Source organism: Gymnogyps californianus, chromosome 7 (assembly GCF_018139145.2).
Source record: "Gymnogyps californianus isolate 813 chromosome 7, ASM1813914v2, whole genome shotgun sequence".
Lineage (NCBI taxonomy): Eukaryota > Metazoa > Chordata > Aves > Accipitriformes > Cathartidae > Gymnogyps > Gymnogyps californianus.
Window position 1 is genome coordinate 21,474,059 of NC_059477.1, and position 20,365 is coordinate 21,494,423.

Consider the following 20,365-nt stretch of genomic DNA (forward strand, 5'->3'; position numbering starts at 1 on the left):
CAAAACAAACTTTCACCCTGCCCCATGGTTCGCTTGGCTTAAGTCAGCAAAATGCCAGCAAAATTCTGGAATTTAGAAATAGCTTAAGCTCAGCCTATTTCTGCCTTCAAATCAGTTGGTTTTACAGTTATCTGCGATTCCTTAAAGTACTATCATTCAGCATCCAGCTGGCATCCATTTGACTAGAGTTGCTGCTGGGGGGTGGGGGGGGGACGGGAACCATCCAACCACCCTCATTGCTGAGCCTGAGCCTGTAAATTCAGCAAAAAGAAACTATTGCACGCCATCTCGTGGCCTTGCACAGCTATTTCCCGGGAACAAATGTTGGTGCTCCAATTGCGACAGGGAGGTTTAATGTTGGACAGGATTGATTTAAAAGATGGCTGTCAGGGGCTCAGAAACAGCCCACTATATGACCCCACCAAAGCTATGAAACGTTCACCATTAAGGCTTTGTTCACACTCCTGCCCTGACCCTGCAGCCTGAGCAGCTGCTTCCCAGAGCAGCAGCAGAGCCTCAAGTTGCAAAATGCACCTCTTCAGCCTGTGCTCACCGTTTCTCGAGCAGAGCTGTAGAGACAGCCCTCCACTCACAACAAACATAGGTACCACTGAACACCACTGCCCCCAGAGCAGCCTTGGGTGGAGCAGGAAATTACCTTATTCATTTTACAGTATGTCACACACATGTTAATCATTCTTAATTATATGCAAGGCTGGCAATGTTCATGGTACATCTGTCTTCTTGTCCGCTGTCAGTACTTGTTAAAGAACTACATGTGTCAATGTTTTAAATAAAGCTAATATGCCTATTCGTAACTGTTCATTAAGAGCTGAATACATGAATTCATGGAAACGAGGTTACATTGGCTGTCAGTCCCTTGGTGTATCTTAAGTCCTCATCCCTCCGTACTCTCTTTTTTGGGGAAAAATAAGTCATTAAGTCATTGCCAGAAGTGATTAAGGTACAGTTTCACTAAATCTAGTTGAGGGAATTAAAAAATGGAGACAGAATGCAATAGTATGACTTCAAGGTCCTTGCTTCTATTTTAAGTGGTAAGTTTTTGACTTCTCAATGTTTATGACTTTTTAGCTGCGAGATTACAGCTTAAAATCTGCATCACTGAACCATCTCCAAATTTGAAGTCATGTTATCTTTAACAGAATTGCTGATAGTTACACTTAAACACCGCCTTCCTTCCACTGCTCTCATACCTACCTATCAAAAGGCTGGAGCTACAAAGTCACCAACAAGGGACCTTAAAATAGCTAAGAGAAGTGCATGACTTTAGACTAAGCATCTTATTTTGTCTGCTGCTAGAGGCAACTGCACAACACCTACAAAAGTTTGCAGCTTGCTGTTGGAAAGCATAGAAACATGCCAGCTAACTTCAGGTGTTACTCCAAAGGACACTGTGCCATACTGTAAGAACAAAAAAAAACTACCCAAGGATTCTAGTTCAAGGCATCCAATTACAATCAGCAGTTGCTCTAAATTTGGTGTGTGACAAAACTTCTATTTCTGCTGTTCTTGGGTTAGAAAAGGAAAACAATAATGATGAGGACTCTAGCTGTGGAAGCGTGTAAGGAAGTTACAGGAAAGACTGTTAGACCTGTGAGGCTTTATGAAGCTCAATATTAACATACTTTCTCTGTATACAGCAAAGAACAGAGGGAACATCCTTCTTCTCATGCCAAGGTTTAATTCTGAGGTATATGACACTGGATTCACAAAGGTAAATCAAAAATACATTCTGAGAAACAGTGAGCCCCCTACTTAACAAGGCAGAGGGATTTCACACTCCAAGCAGCTGAGAAAAGAAACCGCTCTCAGTGTGAAAAAAAGTGTTTGGGGTCTGTCTTTGACACAGGCTTTTGACACAACAGGTGATGAGGAAATGTGCAGTAGTGGGGCAGAGGAAAGACAAATACTTAATAATAAAGATGAGACAGGACAACAGTTATTAGATAAGGCTTCCACTTGAACTAATTCTTTGCAACATTATGATGAGCAGTTAGATGCAACTACTATTCTGAACAGTGATCAGGCACACTACATTGCCAAAATGGATTATGTGGCCGTTGAGACAGACTTCAGCTCCAGCCTGCTGATGATATGGCTTATGGCTAAAGTTTGCATATGCTTGTAGCAGACATGTGTAAATGAAATCCCAGTAGTACAGAAGGACTGGAGTAGTACAGAAGAGTTTTCCACATCAACTGTACCTGATCCCAGAAGCGAAGGCTATCACCTCGAGTACAGCGCACACAGCAGTTGATACAAGTGTATAATCTACAGTTAATCTACAATTTTCATCCTGAATATCAATTTAAAAAGCCAGCTATGAATCATATGCAGGCAGATTTCATGACTCATTGCTGCAACGGATCTAACCGCTAGTGCTGATCCTGCCTGCCATTAAGAACTCTGGCATTCCCTCTTGGATCCATTCCTCTGGAGGGGAGCCCTTTCACAGATCTGTGCTAGAGAGAGCTGAGCGAAAAAACAGCTAAATGAGAATTTAAGCATTAAACAAATAAACATGCTATTTTGTCACACAAAGGATAAAATTCCAGGAATTTATTGCTGTATGTATGCTTAATCCATTAATTTGTCTTACAGTAGTCATGAAGTGCCAAATTGTGTGCTACATTTAACATTTCCTGTATTCCCTTCCAAATGCCATTTTACAGTGGGCGTATGAAACAACGCAGCAGCGGTCACAAAACATGGCTTGAGCATCTCCCAAGAGCTTAAAAATAAAGATTTGTGTACAAGCTGAATAACGAGATGTCAGTTAACAGGTCACTCAGCAACTTTAACAGAAATACCTTTAGGTGGAAGTTTTGCAGTGTTAAAATTTACAACTCAGATTAAACATTCTCATCCCCACTGTAGTAACAAGATACTTGCAAAGAACAAGAAATATGGTACGTAAATGTCACACGCAAGAACCGCTTCATTTCTATCAGAAGCAAAAATTGCTAACTGTAAGCAAGGACAGGCCTAGCAGGCTAAGGCTGTCAGCCTATATTAAAAACATATACCTCCGAGTTTGGCAGTGGAATTCTATTTACCACCTTGACTTTTTTTTTGGTTACATACAAGTACTCTTCCTCCCCTCCCACCACACACACTTTATAAACCCCCTTTTATTTTTATTATACCTCCATATTATTTACAGGACTCCTAAAGATTAAGTACAAACTAGTATGAAATTAATGATAGCTTGCTCTTCAAATATGTACCCCCTGGCTAAATAAATACCAAGCCAATCCCACAGAGTGATCTGGAGTTATGATTCAGAAGCTTGTGTACTTGTGACTCCAGATGTTTTCTCATTAACTGTAGAGGATTCACTTGATCTGTCAACCATAGCTGCCTTAGAAGTTGGGGCAGCGCTATCCAAGGTGAGCATAGAGGTCTGTTCTAGATTTACAGTAGTGCCAGGGTTGACGGAAAAGCTTCCAGCTTGAGTAATGGAGGGAAGCAAATCTGTAGGCACTGTAGATGCCTCTGTGACCAAAGGAAGCAGAGGAACACATTTGGGTGGCATTGATAGAGGTGTTATTCCCATTAGATTCAGAGGTGGCAAGGAGGGAAGGGATGGCAAACCTAAGGAGAAAAAGAAAAAAAGAAAAAAAAAAGGCAGTGAGCTGCTGCATACCACAGACAGATCTGGAGAGATTCTCTGTTTGCTTAAAATTTTTACCTTCTCTAATCTCCTACGTACTCTTGGAGAGAAGGAAGCTTTTTGAACTTAGTGTGAGCACGATATACGTGCAGCACTGACTTAGCAGGCTAGTTTCAAGCCTGACACTTTTCAGATTTCAGAATTGAAGAATCAGAATAAACTCAAGTTTGCTTCTACCTCCCCAGAGAACTATGCATTTGATGCATTAATACTGATTATTAGATTTTTTTCTGGCATTCATTGAAACTGCCAGAAACAAGAAGTTAAGAAGAACCTTATTCCATATAAGCTTCCAATTTCTTTTTGCTTGCTCCATGTGCACCTTCAGCAGTTTTGTTTTATTCAAAGCCATAAATCTAGTATTAGTTTGTACTTTTGGCATTCAGTCAGGGTGCTTCAATCTCCTCATCTAGCATACAAGGAAACACCTCACATTTTCTTCTACCCATAATACTATATACTTCCATTCTTGGCACAATCTCTTTCGAGATCATAAATCAGGTAATATAAGATTAAACAACTAAACACAGACACTGGTTTAGAATTAGTTTATCTAAAGACATATTCCTTGTCTACCTAATCTGGGCACTACTGTCAACTCGCATCTCAGGCAAACATTCAATTTATCCTCTTCAGGACTCTACCAGATGGCTCTAAATAAGTGTCAAGGATCATCAAGGAGAGACCCGCTGTTTCAGTTTGCAGAAGCACATACCAGGCTGTATGATTTCTGGAACAATGTGTGGTGCAGGTAAATTAAGTTTGGACAGATCAGTCAGGTTGGGAAGCCCTGCTGGTAATGGCATCAGACCTAAGAGAAGAGTGGAAAAGTTACAGCTGAAAAAATTGGTTTTTTCCTAACTGTTTCTGAGATTTTCTTGATCATTTAAAGTTATGTTATATTGCTTTACATCTTGATTATCATTTTTACGTATAAGAATGCAAATTCACCTCAGTTTCAGCTTTTAAGTTGCACAAAGAAAAACAGATACCTATTGCAGGAAGTCCGGACTAGCAAATACATAATCCCAACCTTTCAGATTTTTCTGAGGAAAGTAGAATCTTATTTCAAGGAATTAGTAGGTTTGCATTCCAAGTTCAGCTTTTAACAAAGGTAGTTATTTCACTGCAGCACTGTACCAGAAGCCCTCCATTCCTAATTTGAATGGCAGAAGATAATAATAGATGAAATACATAGTATTTCTGATCTCTAATATTGATTACTCTAATAATAGTGTTTTCTACTTAGTTCATAACTAGAGTTAAACAGAAAAATATATAGAAAAGGCAAGACAAAGTAACTTTCAAAGTCAGGAAGGACTGAAAATAGAAGTGAAACATATGTGAACACAACATACACCCTTCCATCATCGTGTTTGCTATGGAACATCTTTCCGCTCCTGAATTTCTTGTCTCAGAAGAGCTCCATTTCTGGGGCAAAGGCTCTATTCCTACTCTGTGTTTAGCTCAGAGAAGGCTAATTCTGAAATAAACTGTTGATACTACAGTAATAAGTCGGAGAGGAGAAAAGTCTTAAAGCAAGGCCACTGTACACAAATTTTGATTAAAAACCAGTCATCTTTACCCACCTGTGAATTAATTAGCCACAAAGGCTGACATAATCTGACTCAAAGAGCCTTCACAGCTCAGCTACAAGCAACTTTGGTTTGAACTTTTTTAAAACCTGAAAAAAGCTGAACTTCACACAAATTCACTCAAATTTTAAACCTCCTATATTTTTAATACTTACAATTTAACTAGTATGGCTATGCAAATTGCAAGAAATATTCTAATAGCTTTCAAAAAAGCAATGATACTATTCAGAGAACAAGGTGAAAGGAAAATTCGTATTTGCAGATTTTGGGGAAGGGGTGGATAAGGGGCTGGAGAAGAAGAGGACATTAACAGAAGCTGAACTTCTTAGTAGCTTGCTATTTTCTCTAAGCAGTACAAGATTAAAGTTCTCTGCCCTGTTTGCATGCGCTTAGCTCTACTACACATTTTTTTCCTATGTTAGAGAGCATACCTCCAAGCATTACTTAAAACTTTTGGACACATCTTTATCTACTTGTCTCATAGCATACAAAACATAAAATACAACTTCTTCAGTGTTTTGGAATGCACAATCGAGTCCTGTACCAGTGCACCAATTACATGGCAAAATTCCCATACAATCCTCATCTTACCCACTGTGAATAATTCTGGAATACTAGTGCTTGAAATGTTCATTATTATCAGGAAATGATGCACACCACTTTGTAGACAGACTCTTACTTTTGTTATACCTGTTTAAATTACTAAATAATTCAGAAACAGTAACTGCAACATACAGTTCTATATTGTTAGCCCTCTATTTATACCAGGAAGAATGATCAAGCAGAGTATTAAAAAGGAGTTTCCTAAAATGGAGGTTTTATGGAGAAAGGAATGCAAAAAATAGGCCAGACGTGCCTTCTCAGATCTTTCTTCTGTCATGATGTCCGAGTCCAAAGGACAAACCGGACCACGAAGTTATTTGCAGAAGCATTTTGCAACATACAATTTATGAACTATGGAAAGTAACAACATATCAACTGAAGAAATGTTGCAAATAGCAAAGCTAATACCTTCCTGAGAAATCCTGAATGCTGCATCTATTGTGCAGGGGGCCCTAAAAGGTAAATGATTGTAAACTTTGTTGCCAACTCAGTCCTTGGTGCTACAGACATGCTGTGCACATGCTATAAAAAAAAATTCTTAACATTATAGAGGTTGTATAGAGGTTGTATAGAGATCTTTAACATGAAATGTTTAAGTTGTATGAAGGTATACCCTCCCACCCCCCAGCAAGAGAGACAGCTCTCTTCCCTTGCTCCCTTAAGATTTTTGTTTCAGAAATGTTTTAAGAAATTTTACCTACTGACCTGGCAATGTAGTTGCTGGGTTAACTGGTGGCACAGAGGTAAGGGACTGACTGACTTGTGGTGGTAATAAGGGAACTGTTGGAACACCTGGTGGAGTATACAGGAAAACAACATTAATTTTAATCATACAACACTTCAGCTCCCTTCCTTAAGGAGTACAAATAAATAATTGCTTACAGGAGAATTACTATTTGCCTTAACCATAAAATGTTGATGGAGAAAAACAGTATTCTAAATAATACGCATTGTATTTCTGATAGTTGTCTGCAATTATTCTGTGAGCAAGTAGGGCACAATTACAGTACTCCAGCCTTTGTTGTTGAGAAAAGTCTGGGGAAGAGAAAATTTTATTCTCTCTTCTGCCTTCTATTAAATTGATAGAAACATCTGTGAATGCAAAAAAGTCAGAAACCCCATGCATTTCAGAAGTCAGTTACTTCCATACCAACCTGTACTGAGAACATTACTGACAGTAGTTGAGGGTGAACTAATAGAAAGTCCTGAAAGACTCTGTTCAAGGCCTGCTGACCCAGGCGGTAATGTGGCTGAGGGATTAACTGATGACAGCTGAACCTTATTGAAAGGAAAAAAAGAAAGTTCCAGCATTAGGGTTTGTTTGCACAAGAACCAACAGACACAGAAAAGCAATATAACATCATAATCCATTTTTACCAAGCCAAAGAAGTGACTACAACTTACTTCTGTGAAGCCATCTTTGAGGGGACTGAGAGATGCACTAGGCAACTGTCCTGGGAGAGAAATTTTCTTTCCCTCTTCAAATGGGCGTGTAGGTATCCTATGCAAATATCCATAACCAATGCCACATCCTAAGCTTTTAAAATATGAACATTTAAAAGTCAGTGAAGTGACTTTACAACTACAGACTCCATAGCAAGCAATGCACGAATAACTCAAGACGCCAACAAGTTTCAAGATAAATTCTGTACAACTTTCCCCTCCCCCCCAATGTTGCCTCATTTTCTATGCAGAAATAATCAATATGAGACAGCTGAAAGGAAATTCTGTAGCTTTTAGCAATAAACATTTAGCACAAAATAAATTTCATTGTTATTTAAACCAAGCAGCTATATCAGGTATACAGCTTGGAATTCAACTCACAGTTATTATTTGCAGTCCTCTGTTCTGGCTACTGTGCAATACTTTAAGAATATACTACAGCCTAACCACTATTTGAAGCCTAATGCAGAAAGCAACCGTTGTACTTTGTGCATTTTTGCACTAGCCAGTTTACTGTGTAAATACACACGCCTCATTAGTAACTAAATCTGAATTTCAAGTAAATATATAATTTATTATAGCAGAAATGCCTTTGATATAATACCACTCTTTTCCTGTCTTTGTAGAAAACTTAAGCAAGCAGCTTTTAGGCTAGTGCTATAAGAAAGTCATCCCGTCCCCCTGTAACATATTGTCTCCTTACCTGCCTTCTCCACCCCAGGCAGAATTTGGAGTAATCACCACTTCCCGACAATTATCTGTGTCTGTGTTGTACACATAAAGTTTTAATGGCTTTGCTTCATGTGTTTCAATAAGGGAAAAGAGATCTTCAGACTGCAAAAGGATAAAAACGAATAAGGACTTTCTTGTCCTTGTTTTATCATTTGACATTAGAATGATCATCTTCCTAGTCCTAACTTTCTGTAACAGAACCTGGTAACTGCTTCATGTTGCAGTGCTGCTGTTTTATCACAAGGCCAACTTTAAAATGTGCTTTGCTAGTGCAACTCAGAAGACATGTGGCACAACCCAGACTTCAAATCTGCTATTTGAAATACTAATACTAGAGTACAGAAAAAGTTTCTATCTGACTTCATGAAGATATTTAAGAGCAGTCTTTATTTCCAGAATTGCATTTAAGCACAAAGAAGAGGCACCATGCCAGAGCTCCTTCCTCTTTGCATTAACTTACTTCCATTAGCACTGAACAGAGACAGAACATGTTTCAAACTGCTCTGGTACAATTTTTTTTTTAGTTTAAAAAAAAAAAAATCTTATTTTTATATACTTGCCTCATTCATGACGGTGTCTGCTCCAATGATATAGTCACTATGAGGTCTAAGTCCAGCTAATGCAGCAGGAGAATTTGGTTCCACTTCCTAATTTTAAGATGGAAAGTTACAAAACACTATGTAACTGTCAGGGGGTGTAGCAGAACAGTTAGATGTGCACTTCACACAGGTTTTGAGTCAAACAGACAAACTGGTCAAGTTTTCAACACAATTAGTAGAACAGTCACTGAACTAGTGAAACAGTGTCTAGATAACAGTCTCTTTTGATACTGTTACAAGGAGCTCTGAGTACTGTACAAAACCACCGATTTAAGTACAAGATTTGATAATATACTCAGACATACAGTTCTAGTTCAAAAGTCTTTCCAAACCCAAAATCAATGAAGAGAAAATAGACCAATTTGATCTCATGGCTTGTGTACCCCCTTGCAAGTTACTTTTCAGTAAAAAGATAAAAGGTTTAACAGTCAGCAACAGTAAGAAAAATACTTGGAAGTCCGTACGTACCAAAACATGCCATACATTTTCATTGGCCCCATCAAAGCTGCAGAAACGAATGCTCACGCCCAGCAGGCCCTGTCCACCCCACATGTTGCTGGGGGTCACTGACGTTTCTCTCAGTTCCAGTGTTTTGCTACTGTACACTAGCATTTTTACAGGTTTTTCAACATTTGCTTTCAACAGGTCCTTGAGAGTGTCATTGTCTTTATTCTGTCAGTGTTCAAACAAGAGCTTGGTTTAGTGTTTAACACAGCAGGCATCCAGTTCTATAGCACCACTTTTGTATTTCAAAGGTTCTATAAACACTGTGCATTATCAGAATATGTATCTACAGCTATTTTATAACAAGCTTCAAGTCCCTTCACAATTATAGAATACAACTCCAGCAAAAACCTGGGATTTCACAGTAACAGATCACGCTTTCCAAACATGAAAGCACTTTAATTAAACCCGTGATACAATGCGCCTTGCAGCTTTGCAGAGGCTTTCTTGAATCCAGCCGTACTGGTGGAAGAGCTTACCCACAGCTGTTCTTTTCCACTGCTATAATGGTTTGTTGTCTCACTACAGCTCTGCTTGAAAACTTTCCCCCATGATTCCTGCCTAGCTAACAGCTTTGACAGCAGCTCTTTTAATCAACCTGTTTTGACTGAAATGAGTTTGCAAGTTCTCACACAAGCAGTTTTACAGACAGAACTATGGGGGCACTAACACAAGCAGCTAGCGGTGGATCAGTAGGTAGCACTATCTTCTGCTGGCGCAGATGTCTGCAGAGAGCATGTCTGTCTGTCTGCATCCTTATTCTCCAGCTAAATTTTTGATAGAACTACAGGGTGAAGGAAATTAATTTCTGATCCAGTTAGGCTTTCTCATTTTCAACTAAGGAGAAATATTTTATATACATTTAAATAAAACAAATGCATTGGTTTACCTATAAAAATAGGATTCTCAACACATTGTTTATATTCAGAGCTATAAAATAACAACACACTTACCAATCTTGAACCATTAATGGACACGATAAAATCAAAGAATGGCTCCAATCCAGCTCTATGCCCCGGTGAGTTTTCTTGTACCTAATGAAGTTAAACAAGAATTTAGCAAAAGTGTACCAACGCTGATTTGTAGATTAGAATTATATTTCTAATTGTGCAAACTGTAGTTCTAGAAGCTACTGATGTTTGTATGTATGATTTTTAAGTGTTCAAATATAATCTTTTGGACCCAAAAACCCCTCCCTTAAAAAAAAAAAGAGAGAGAGAGAAACATTTAAAAAGAATGAGTAATTTATAAATTATTGAGGAATGACACAACAGTAGCCACTCCCTGGGATAAGCACTGCTTAACAGCTGCAGCAGATAAATTGCAGATACTTATTTCAATAAAGGAGATTATGGTCAAAGGACAAGCTTAATGAATTCTGAAAAAGTTGGTTAAAAAGCAGTATCTTTCCACAGAAATACCAACGTTGGACCTTGCTTTCTATCTTACACTTCCCAGAGGAAAAGGAGAGTCACATCTGTGTAAGCACGAGTTGTTATCTCATGATTAAACATCACCTGTTGACATTCTTAAGACATAGAGGGCATCTGTAAAACCAATCATTCGTTAACATACCAACAAGCTGCAAGAAAAGGGATATGTGCAATTTTGCAGCCATGGCAGCTCAAATTCAACCACTCCACTAGGACAAGGCCTAAGTATTGGATACACATTGCTCGCAGAAGCTTAAAGTATTCCAAATGGTATAACTTAATTCCAAATGGAGTAACTGAGAGACATTTTGCCAGTGTTGTTTTTTCACTATTACATGCATTGCTGACAGACAAAAGTAACTCCAATATGGCTATCAGATTTTTCCTACAGCCTTTGTAGTAAAGACTCTCTTTCTTTATCTGTAAGCTGATTCATTTTACCTGCTGGCTTTTTCTTTTATGTGGCACATTCATATTCCAAAAAGATCTAAAAAGCGTTACCCTTTACAGTGTGGTTTCTTACATTACGTGCTATTCCATCTGACAGAACTGGTACAAATCTGCTAGTTTGTTCAATACCAGTCTGATTCTGCAGGAATTGAGTTTTCTTAATATGACTCATCTAGAACAAAATATTCTAATATGGAAAAAAAAATAAGCTTGATTACTACTAAAACTGTCCTCTTAGAATCTATTTATCTCTGCCCAACACATTCACAAAATCAGAGCTTGGAAAAAAACTCAGGTTACTTGTGGGTAGCTTTCTGTAACAGATGCCAGAAGCTTAGAACACTAGTGTCACATAATCTAACATTCATTAAAGAAAAAATAATCTGGAATCAGTAGTTCCAGAGTCACGTCACATCACACTGATTACTATCTAAGATTTGTAAAGCAGCAAAAAAGCATGAAACCAACATTATCCCAATGTAATAAAAATCACTGAGGCAGCAGTAACATCCCCAAACCCCACATTTATCATTTCTAACTAACTTGAAGTGTGTCTGCAGAAGTGTCTCTTCAAGATGCCTGCATGCTCCTTGGAAATAATTTTCTACAACTGGGGGTACACATATTCTCCCTCTGTGCCAAGTATTAACTGTACAGAACCACAGCTCTCAATCACCAAAGTAACTTGGCGTCCCGCTAACTAGATCCAAACTACTGCCTCCATGTTATTTACTCAATCTGTCGGTTCAAGATGCCTCTCACAAAGAGTAACTAGAGATCTGATAGCAAGCTGTGCACCAGGTAATAGGGTAAAAGTATAAGCTAAGCTCCATGTAGCAGACCCTCTGACACTAGTTGCATAGAAACTCCCAGGCACACTGTGGGTGTTGCTTTGACATTAGTGGACTGTCTCTAGAGCTCATCTTTAACTGTAGATATGAAAACTTTCAATAATGTAGAGCTACCTCAGAACAGCCTCCAAAACCAGAAATTTTAGCTTATGAGAAAAGCCACAGAGAGGCTAAAATACACTATATGAATTATTCTTCTCAAAAGTAGAAAGCATTTACTTACTAAGTTGGGTACTCAAGGCCTTCCTGCCAAAAAAAGGTTAAACGAACAGTTTCATGAAAGCAGAATTAAAGAACACTGGTTTCCTATGGACATGCTCCATAATTGCATTCTCAGGCTTGAAGTTTCTCTTGTAATTTAGTCATTCAAAACATCCTCTCCTCGGATGTGATTTTTCTAGTAGCAAATGTAGGATGAGCTTGTGCTGTTTGTTGCTCTTCCCTCAGTTTAGGGAGGTGACGTGAAAATACTTCAATAGCCTCTCTCTCTCCCTCTCATTCCACCACCTATTGCGTGTGGCATATAAGAACTTACCTTTTGTGTTTTTAATGAGCCTGACATAAAGGCTTTATACCAAAATGAAATCAGCAGATGGTTTCAGAAGTTATTGGGAAAACAAGAATTTTAAAGACAGAACATGTCTTTCTATACCTCATCATTAAAAATCAGTAAATCCAGCAAACTGATACATTTATTCAGGTAACACATCAGATTGTTAGGATTGAATATATGTCACGGCCTTGAAATTATGAAAAGCCAGACTTCATTCAGCCAGTAGGACAGCTGCAAATGCAGTCCTGACATGGTCCACTCTTTATTCAGAGATTTTCCTCCATTTCCAAATGAACTTCTTAAAAAAACCCCAAACAACAAAACCCCTACACCCTGACACAATATCCCTCCCCCACAATCTCCAGTAGATTACATCCTGAACACTGTGAACCAACAGTGACCAGTATTCAATAAGGTAATCTTTTAAAATGAGAAGGAGCACCTACAATAAATGAGAATTACCTATGTTCAGCATCCATCAATGTCAAGCTCGTTGACACCTGGGATGTATAGATTTAGTATTCTAAGTAAATTATTTATAGTCTGCCCCAAACTGATGAAGGGACTGCGAGAGTTTCCAAGTTCCGAACAATTAGTTTGCAGAAAGCATCTTCAGATGTTGAACACCTTCCCCCAAATCCATCAATCCTGAACATCTCTGCATGGTTTGTTTCTAAGCGGGCATGTAAAAACTACCAGGAAGCTGTATCTAAAAGAAATCAAGGTCTTATAGTTGCATCAATCATACATACACCTCAGAAGCATGTAGCTGCATCCCTTCTGTCATCACGTTTCCTCATGCTGCCAGGCACAGGTTCAGTCACAAAAAGTTTCCTATTTCCCTAGCTTGTTTGGGCCCAACGTCACTGATGGAAAAGCATTGTTATGCCTGGCAGTCCCAGAAATGCAAAACAGAAGTTCCGAGTTCATTCCACATGAAAAATCTCCTCCTTAAAGAAGCGACATACTCAGCCCTGCACAACAATCGCGCTGACCCCATACAGTTTTTATGTCGCACCACCTTATTTTCAGCCAGCTACCCGCACAATTCATCACCATCACGCAGTGCCAACGCACAAAACAGCTCTCTGCTCAAAGCTCTGTGGCCATGGTTCTCTTCCAGGAACTACAGCAACAAAGGATAACCAGGGACCTTAGGAAATACAAGGGCACAAAACCCTTCTTATTAATGATGGAAATAAAGATTCCATGTACTTAAACTCTAGGCCTCCTGAGCAATCTGGCTTTGTGCAGCTTTGCTGTATGCCCCAAGTACGTATTCAGTAACTTGCCTTTCTAATTGAATAAGGACTGAGAAATAATCAAGTAATACCATTTACAACAGATGCCACTGCAGGCAAGACACCATCCGTGGCAGCTTGGGAAGCCTAATACTCTCAAAGCCAGCTGTTATTTCAGACATATAAGTTACAGACACCTGTGGGTAAATGCCATGACTTTCTAACAGCAGAGAAAAACAGTGGAACAGACTACCCAGAGAAGCTGTGGAACTGCCACCACCGGAGCATTTTAAGAGCAAGTGAAGAAAACCTCTATGAAGAATGCTGAATGTCAGAAGGCAGAAAAGGGCTGTATGACTCCTCCAGCCTCGTACAATGCTGCAGGCAGTTTCTCACCAAGATGACAGCAGGGCTGCTGAGCACATAGATTACACACTAATTATTTCACTTCTAATTCACTGTCAAGAATTAAACAGGGAAAAGGTTTCAAGGTCAAGACACTAATTTTAACCTGCATTACTAAAAAGACATCTTTTTTTGGTAAATACATAAAGTTTCTGTTTGCTGAACACCTTTCCCAACACTATCACTCTATGCCTACACAGTATATATTGTACATACACATTATAATAAGGCAGCTCAGCAACACAGTGGTCACAAATTTAAGCTCCGAGTGAGCAGTGCTAACGTAAATGGAATTAGGCATGGAAACCCTGATTTTCAGAGGCAGATGAAGGCTCTTTTGAAAGTCAGATAACTTATACTAGTGTCCACTTAAACTTTCAGAAGCTTAGCTTCAAGCACTAAATACACAACTTTCAAGGAGCAGAAGCTCTGAAGCTTTTTTCCCCCACATAAGAAATACTTCCTAATATTTACTTTATTACCAACAAAATGCTGAAAGAAGTTTTTTTGTAGTTCTTCTATCCACTCTGTAATTGGTAATAAAATTTCATTATGTACTGTGTATAAGCAATTCCTGTTAGGTCTGACAGAATCCATTTTATTTCTGTCAGCTATTTTAACACATTACACGGTACAACTGTATTGAATTTCCTTACAAAACACGTAGTTTTCAAGAGAAAAAGCTTTATAAGCTTTTTGTAAGAAAATAGATTCCTTATATGTAGCATCAAATTTTATTTTAGCACAGAGAATTTAACTCAAGCTTTTAAAATGTGAGCCTCCCTTAAAAAATAAGTCATCTCTTTATGGTAACATGTTTTTATCTCTACTACAACAAACCGAAGTACTCAAGTAAAAGTTAGAAATCTAAACTTTGAGCACTGCTGTTCAGTATCTTTTAGGGAGAACAGCACATAACACAGCAGCATACAAATCTCTCACAGATAAAAATTCTTACATAGAAGCATAGAATCATTTAGGTTGGAAAAGACCTTTAAGATCATTGAGTACAACCACAAACCTAGCACTGCCAAGTCCACCACTAAACCATGTCCCTAAGTGTCACATCTACATGTCCTTTAAATACTTCCAGGGATGGTGACTCAACCACTTCCCTGGGCAGCCTGTTCCAATGCCTGACAACCCTTTCAGTGAAGAAATTTTTCCTAATATCCAATCTAAACCTCCCCTGGCGCAACTTGAGGCCGTTTCCTCTCATCCTATCGCTTGCTACTTGGGAGAAGAGACCAACAGCCACCTCGCTACACCTCCTTTCAGGTAGTTGTAGAGAGGAATAAGGTCTCCCCTGAGCCTCCTTTTCTCCAGGCTAAACAACCCCAGTTCCCTCAGCCGCTCTCATAAGACTTGTTCTCTAGACCCTTCACCAGCTTTGTTGCTCTTCTTTGGACGCGCTCCAGCACCTCAATGTCTGTCTTGTAGTGAGGGGCCCAAAACTGCACACAGTACTCAAGGTGCAGCCTCACCAGTGCCGAGTACAGGGGGACAATCACTTCCCTAGTCCAGCTGGCCACACTATTTCTGATACAAGCCAGGATGCTGTTGGCCTTCTTGGCCACCTGGGCACACTGCCGGCTCATACTCAGCCGGCTGCTGACCAACACCCCCAGCAACTTTTGCTGTCAGGTATGCACATCATGAAATCGCTTTCCTTCGACAGTGCTTCAGTCCTGGAGTGTTCGTATTTCCTGTTACAAGTGCACTGATAATAAAGCTCACAATGAAAGTGATATTGCACAGAATATTAACAGGAGCAGCCAAAAAGATTTAAGTAATCTGCAAAAACTTACATCAGAAATTAACAGTGAACAATACATTCACTTGCCGTATATATTTCTGCTCCTGTTTGAAGCGAGCAGAGCAAGAGACTTGCTATCAGTTTTGTAGGGAGGCCGCGTGTACAGTCTAAAAGTCTCACTGTAAGAAACCTGGGACTTGCAACAGTCTCAGTTTGCTTATCCCTCTGGCAACTTGTACTTGGCTCCTACGGTCATTCTGAACAATGTTAACTCATTTGTTTCATGGCCTTTTAACACATATTTTTCATTTATCTGCCCTACCCAAACCAATTCTTCCAATAATTGAAAAGATTTTCTGACATGTCACTAGTTTTCCAACAACTAATGAAAACTTAAAAATGACCACTATATACTATTTACAGAAGTTTGGCATTATCAAAGAAATCTGACCTTATCTGAATTAGAACTGTAACACTGAAAGACTACTGCCATTTTCCTTTTACCATTCTCATTTATCTGATTAAAATACTGAGTTCAGAAAGAAAGTCTACTTGAGAATAAATTAGAAGAAAATAGCAGTCTTGCTCGACCCCAAGTTCTACCCAAGGTCGGTCTGTGCAGACAGAGCATTTGTGCAGAGCTCCTCTAACAGTGTCAGCCAAACACACTTGTCTGTAACAAACTTACTCCAGAATACCAACTAGAAAATTAAACTTGGAAAAACTATAGAGGAAAAATCCAGTCACTTGTATGCCACATGCATTTCAATATAAACATTCCAAATTACAACTGTGAAACTTCAGAATTTTTCTCTGCTCTGAATCTACACCCCCAACTAAATATAAGCACAGGCCCAATTCCTGTTAGACTGGGATCATGATGCAATTTAAGATGCCTGTCCACAGAAAAAAAAAAAATTGCTCATTGTTGTGGTGTTTGAAGACATCAGCAAGAAGATAAGGCAGTGAAAAAGAGAGACATCAGTCTGTTTAAGACAACAGGCAGGTCCTTTCGTCCATTTAATGTAAATATGGCTGTCCTCTCAGAAATCAACTTCCTTAATGTGCACCTACCAACTACATTTACAAAGACTGGCAATCAAACACTGCCACTTCAAGTCATAGCAAAAACATTACAACCAAAAGGTGCCTAAATGAAAACAAAAGGTGCCAGATTCAAACAAGATTACAAGAAAAACAAGTAGATTGTACTTCATAAAAGAGATGCATCTCAGTCCATGCTTTAATCAAACAGTATGAACTGACAAATCTGACATAACTGATATTCTTACTGTAGAGTACTTACTGATTTTACAACCCTCAAAAATAAAAAGCACATGACATTTACACTATATTACGCCAAAAAAAAAAAGTCTGCCACTTTTACCAAACCGCAAAAGTGTTTTTTGTGGGGGAAAAAGAAAAGACAAAATGGATTGTCATATATTACTAACATGGGATTGTTATATATTAGTAACATTAAAAGGAAGAAACAAAGACCACTATGACTTTAGCCTATATGTAAATTTTAACAGATGAATGTTTGGATTTCATCAGAACATCAATGTTTGCTTCTCAAAAGTATTACATCAGCATTTTTTAACACTTGAAAGACGATCTCTGTTCTTTTTTCACCATGGTATTCTACATATAGTTGTAGCTCGCTGCTAGCAAGCTGGACCAAGTAAGGAAGTACTAATTCATGTAAGTCGAGGTCTTGTGCTCTTTCACACGTCTAAAACATGGGGCTAGCTCTAGACAGAGAGCCGATCTGAGAAGGTCCAATGACAACAAAAAACTAGCCCAGCACGGTACCTACAGTAAGGGTACTCACGCACTAACTACAGTGGCAAAAGCACTGCGGTGTGGGCAAGACGATTAGTAACGCCGGCAAAGTTACTGTATCACCCAGTGCCTCAGATTCAAGCACACAACCCAGGTACCATTCTGCTCACTGAATGAGAAACACATGCTAAAGAAAGGACTTCCAAAAGGCTGCTCACAAGACCTGTAATGCAGCCTACCAAAATATTTTGTCGCACACAAACCCAAAATTTTGTGGCCACAGCGTGAACAAAAACTACATAATTATGAAAAATAGCAACATTGCCTTCACTATGAATGCAGCTGTCAGGTGTGACGCCTGTCATTTAAATGCCTTGATCTAACACCCCTAGAACTACTGTCGAGGGGTGAAGCAGCTACAGTTCAGATCATGATGCAACGATCAAGATAAAGCCTGACGTGTTATCCAAGCAAGGGACCCAAAGGGTTGCAGCTCTTAAACTGCAGTTTGAACGTGTGCAAGCTAGTGTGCTAACAGCATTTCCTAGAGGAGAAGCAGCCTTGCCCCCAAAGGCTGCCCAAAAAGCAGCACCACCTCCCACGCACCGTCCCTCCCGGCCTGTTTACAAACTGAAGCGCAGACGGCGCAACCTGACGGCACACTCCGGGCCACCCAAATGTCTCCAGCCGGGGAGAGGCGGCTGGGAGCCCGCCCGGGCTGCCGCCGCGGGCCGGGACAGGCCGCAGGCCGCGGGCAGCTCCGCGCGGCTGAGGCGAAGCCCCGGGCAGCGGCAGCGCGGAGCCGAGCCCTTCTGGCGGGGCGCCCCGAAAGTCTCGCGCAGAGAGCGGCGCGGCAGCTCGCTCCTCCGGGAAAGGCAGCTGGCGGCGCGGAGCCCGCCGCGGATGTCACCGCCGCCACGAGCCGCGGCGGAGGCCCGGCCGCGGGCGCCGGGAGTCCCGGCCGCCGCCGCTGCCCAAGCGCCTCCCCGCCGAGCGAGGCGCGCGGCGGGGCCGCCCGGCCCGGGGAGCCCCTCGGCCCGCTCGAGCGCGGACCCACGGAGGGAGAGGCCGCCGGGCCCAAGGGCCGCCGCCGGCCTAACGGCCACCGGGGCGCACGCCCGCCTCCCCGCCGCCCTTACCCGCAGGACGTGGTAGCCCTCGGTGCCCCCGCCGGGGATCTCGACGCTCTGCGAGGCGCCCATGGCCGGGGGCGGGCGGCGGCGGCGGCGCTGCTCCGCGCACAAAGCCCCACGCACCAGGGACGTGGCACTCGCTCCCTCCCGCCCGGCTGGGGAGGGGCGGGCGAAGGCCGCGCGCGGGGCACGCCGGTAGGCCGCGCCGCAGCGCCCCCTGCCGGGCGCCCCCGCCGCCAGGAGGAGGCGGAGGCCGTACGGTGGCCGCCCTAGGACAGACCTCGCCTGCTCAGCTCCCGGGGAGGCGGAGGCAGTACGGTGGCCGCGATGGACCACGTGCCTCCCGCTCGTCTCTGGCGCGGCGGCGCCCCCTGGCGGCTGAGGGCGGCGCTGCCAGGCGCGGGGCGGGGGCGCGTCTCTGCCCGCCCGGGCTCCACGGGCCGGGAAACGGCGGCCGTGCTAGACAGGAGTAGTTAATTAATGTATATTAGTATTAATTATATTAATAATGTACAGTAAATGGGTGCGCAGAACATAGAGAGGGCAAGCTGGGGCAGGTCATACCTTCTGCTGGCTTCTCTAATCCTACAGCTCTCTACGGAGTTCGAGGCAAAACTGAAATCCCAGCGAGCTCTGAACGCTGTTCCTGTCCGTGGGAGAGAGCTCATCAGGTGCTTCGAAGTGAGACACAAGCATCGGGATTGCCGGGTGGGCATGAAATCGCCTGGTAGCTGGAGCGGAAGTGAAAGGATTAATGCATTGGTACAGACCAGCTTGGGCGGGAAATGCTGCCCAAGAGCGGCATTTTGAATTAACCTGTTTCACGGCATGCATCCCCTCGCAGACATTAACAAGATAACGGGATAGATTCTCATTGCAGATGCGTGGTGTGTCACGACAGAGATCTCCTCTCCAGCTTGTTTGTGCGGGGAGAGCCGCTAGCTGGTCCAGCATTAAAATCCAGCCCTGAGCCACCTTGATGCCACAGTGTAGCTGCAGGAGGTGGACAGTGGTTTGTCAGGGAGTGTTATGAATCTAAGGCTTAGACAATCTCTTCCTCTCTGAGAGTGTCCCTTCTGCCTGGAAGCCTGGAAGCCCATAGCCTGCCCACGCAAACTAGCGCCTCCTGGTTCTGGTACTACAGCTCTCCAGAGAGGTGGGACCTATTTCAGGAGTGCTGGCGTCACTGGTCATTTTCAGTAATGCAGAAACAGCATTTGTTAGTGAACTGGAACACAGTGTTGAAGATCCTCAACTGAGCACAGAAAGGAAATTCATATTAGCATACCTCGCTTCTTTTGGACTCATTTCCTTCTGTATTATCATAGTGTTTTACTGGTTAGTATTAAAAGCCTCTCTGCACTGTGCTTGGGATTTACCCCAGTGCTGCCTGCAGAAATGACCGACCCCCTTCCCATCCTCGGCCGCCTCACTGTGCCCAGGTGTTTCCACCAGAGCAGACAGCCAGTGTTTCTCCAGGCACTCTCGTCAGGCATGGCCAGTTCTGGATTGTGTCTGCACACCAGTTCAGGCATGCTTACATCCCTACGCAGTGTCTCTTCTCATCATTACAAGAAGAAATCAACTC

At 41.7% G+C, this 20,365-nt stretch overlaps 1 protein-coding gene across 1 annotated transcript; it reads right to left on the reverse strand.

Annotated features, from left to right (window-relative positions):
• Positions 1–2,565: 2,565 nt before the first annotated feature.
• On the reverse strand, positions 2,566–18,911 carry GORASP2 (golgi reassembly stacking protein 2). Its single transcript, XM_050900161.1, has 10 exons — positions 18,784–18,911; positions 10,124–10,204; positions 9,135–9,338; positions 8,628–8,714; positions 8,039–8,169; positions 7,297–7,429; positions 7,047–7,170; positions 6,598–6,684; positions 4,410–4,505; positions 2,566–3,615 (listed from the first exon to the last, which is right to left on the reverse strand). The coding sequence occupies exons 1-10, from the start codon at positions 18,844–18,846 to the stop codon at positions 3,296–3,298; spliced, it is 1,326 nt and encodes a 441-aa protein (XP_050756118.1). The 5' UTR covers positions 18,847–18,911; the 3' UTR covers positions 2,566–3,295.
• Between the last annotated feature and the right edge of the window lie 1,454 nt (positions 18,912–20,365).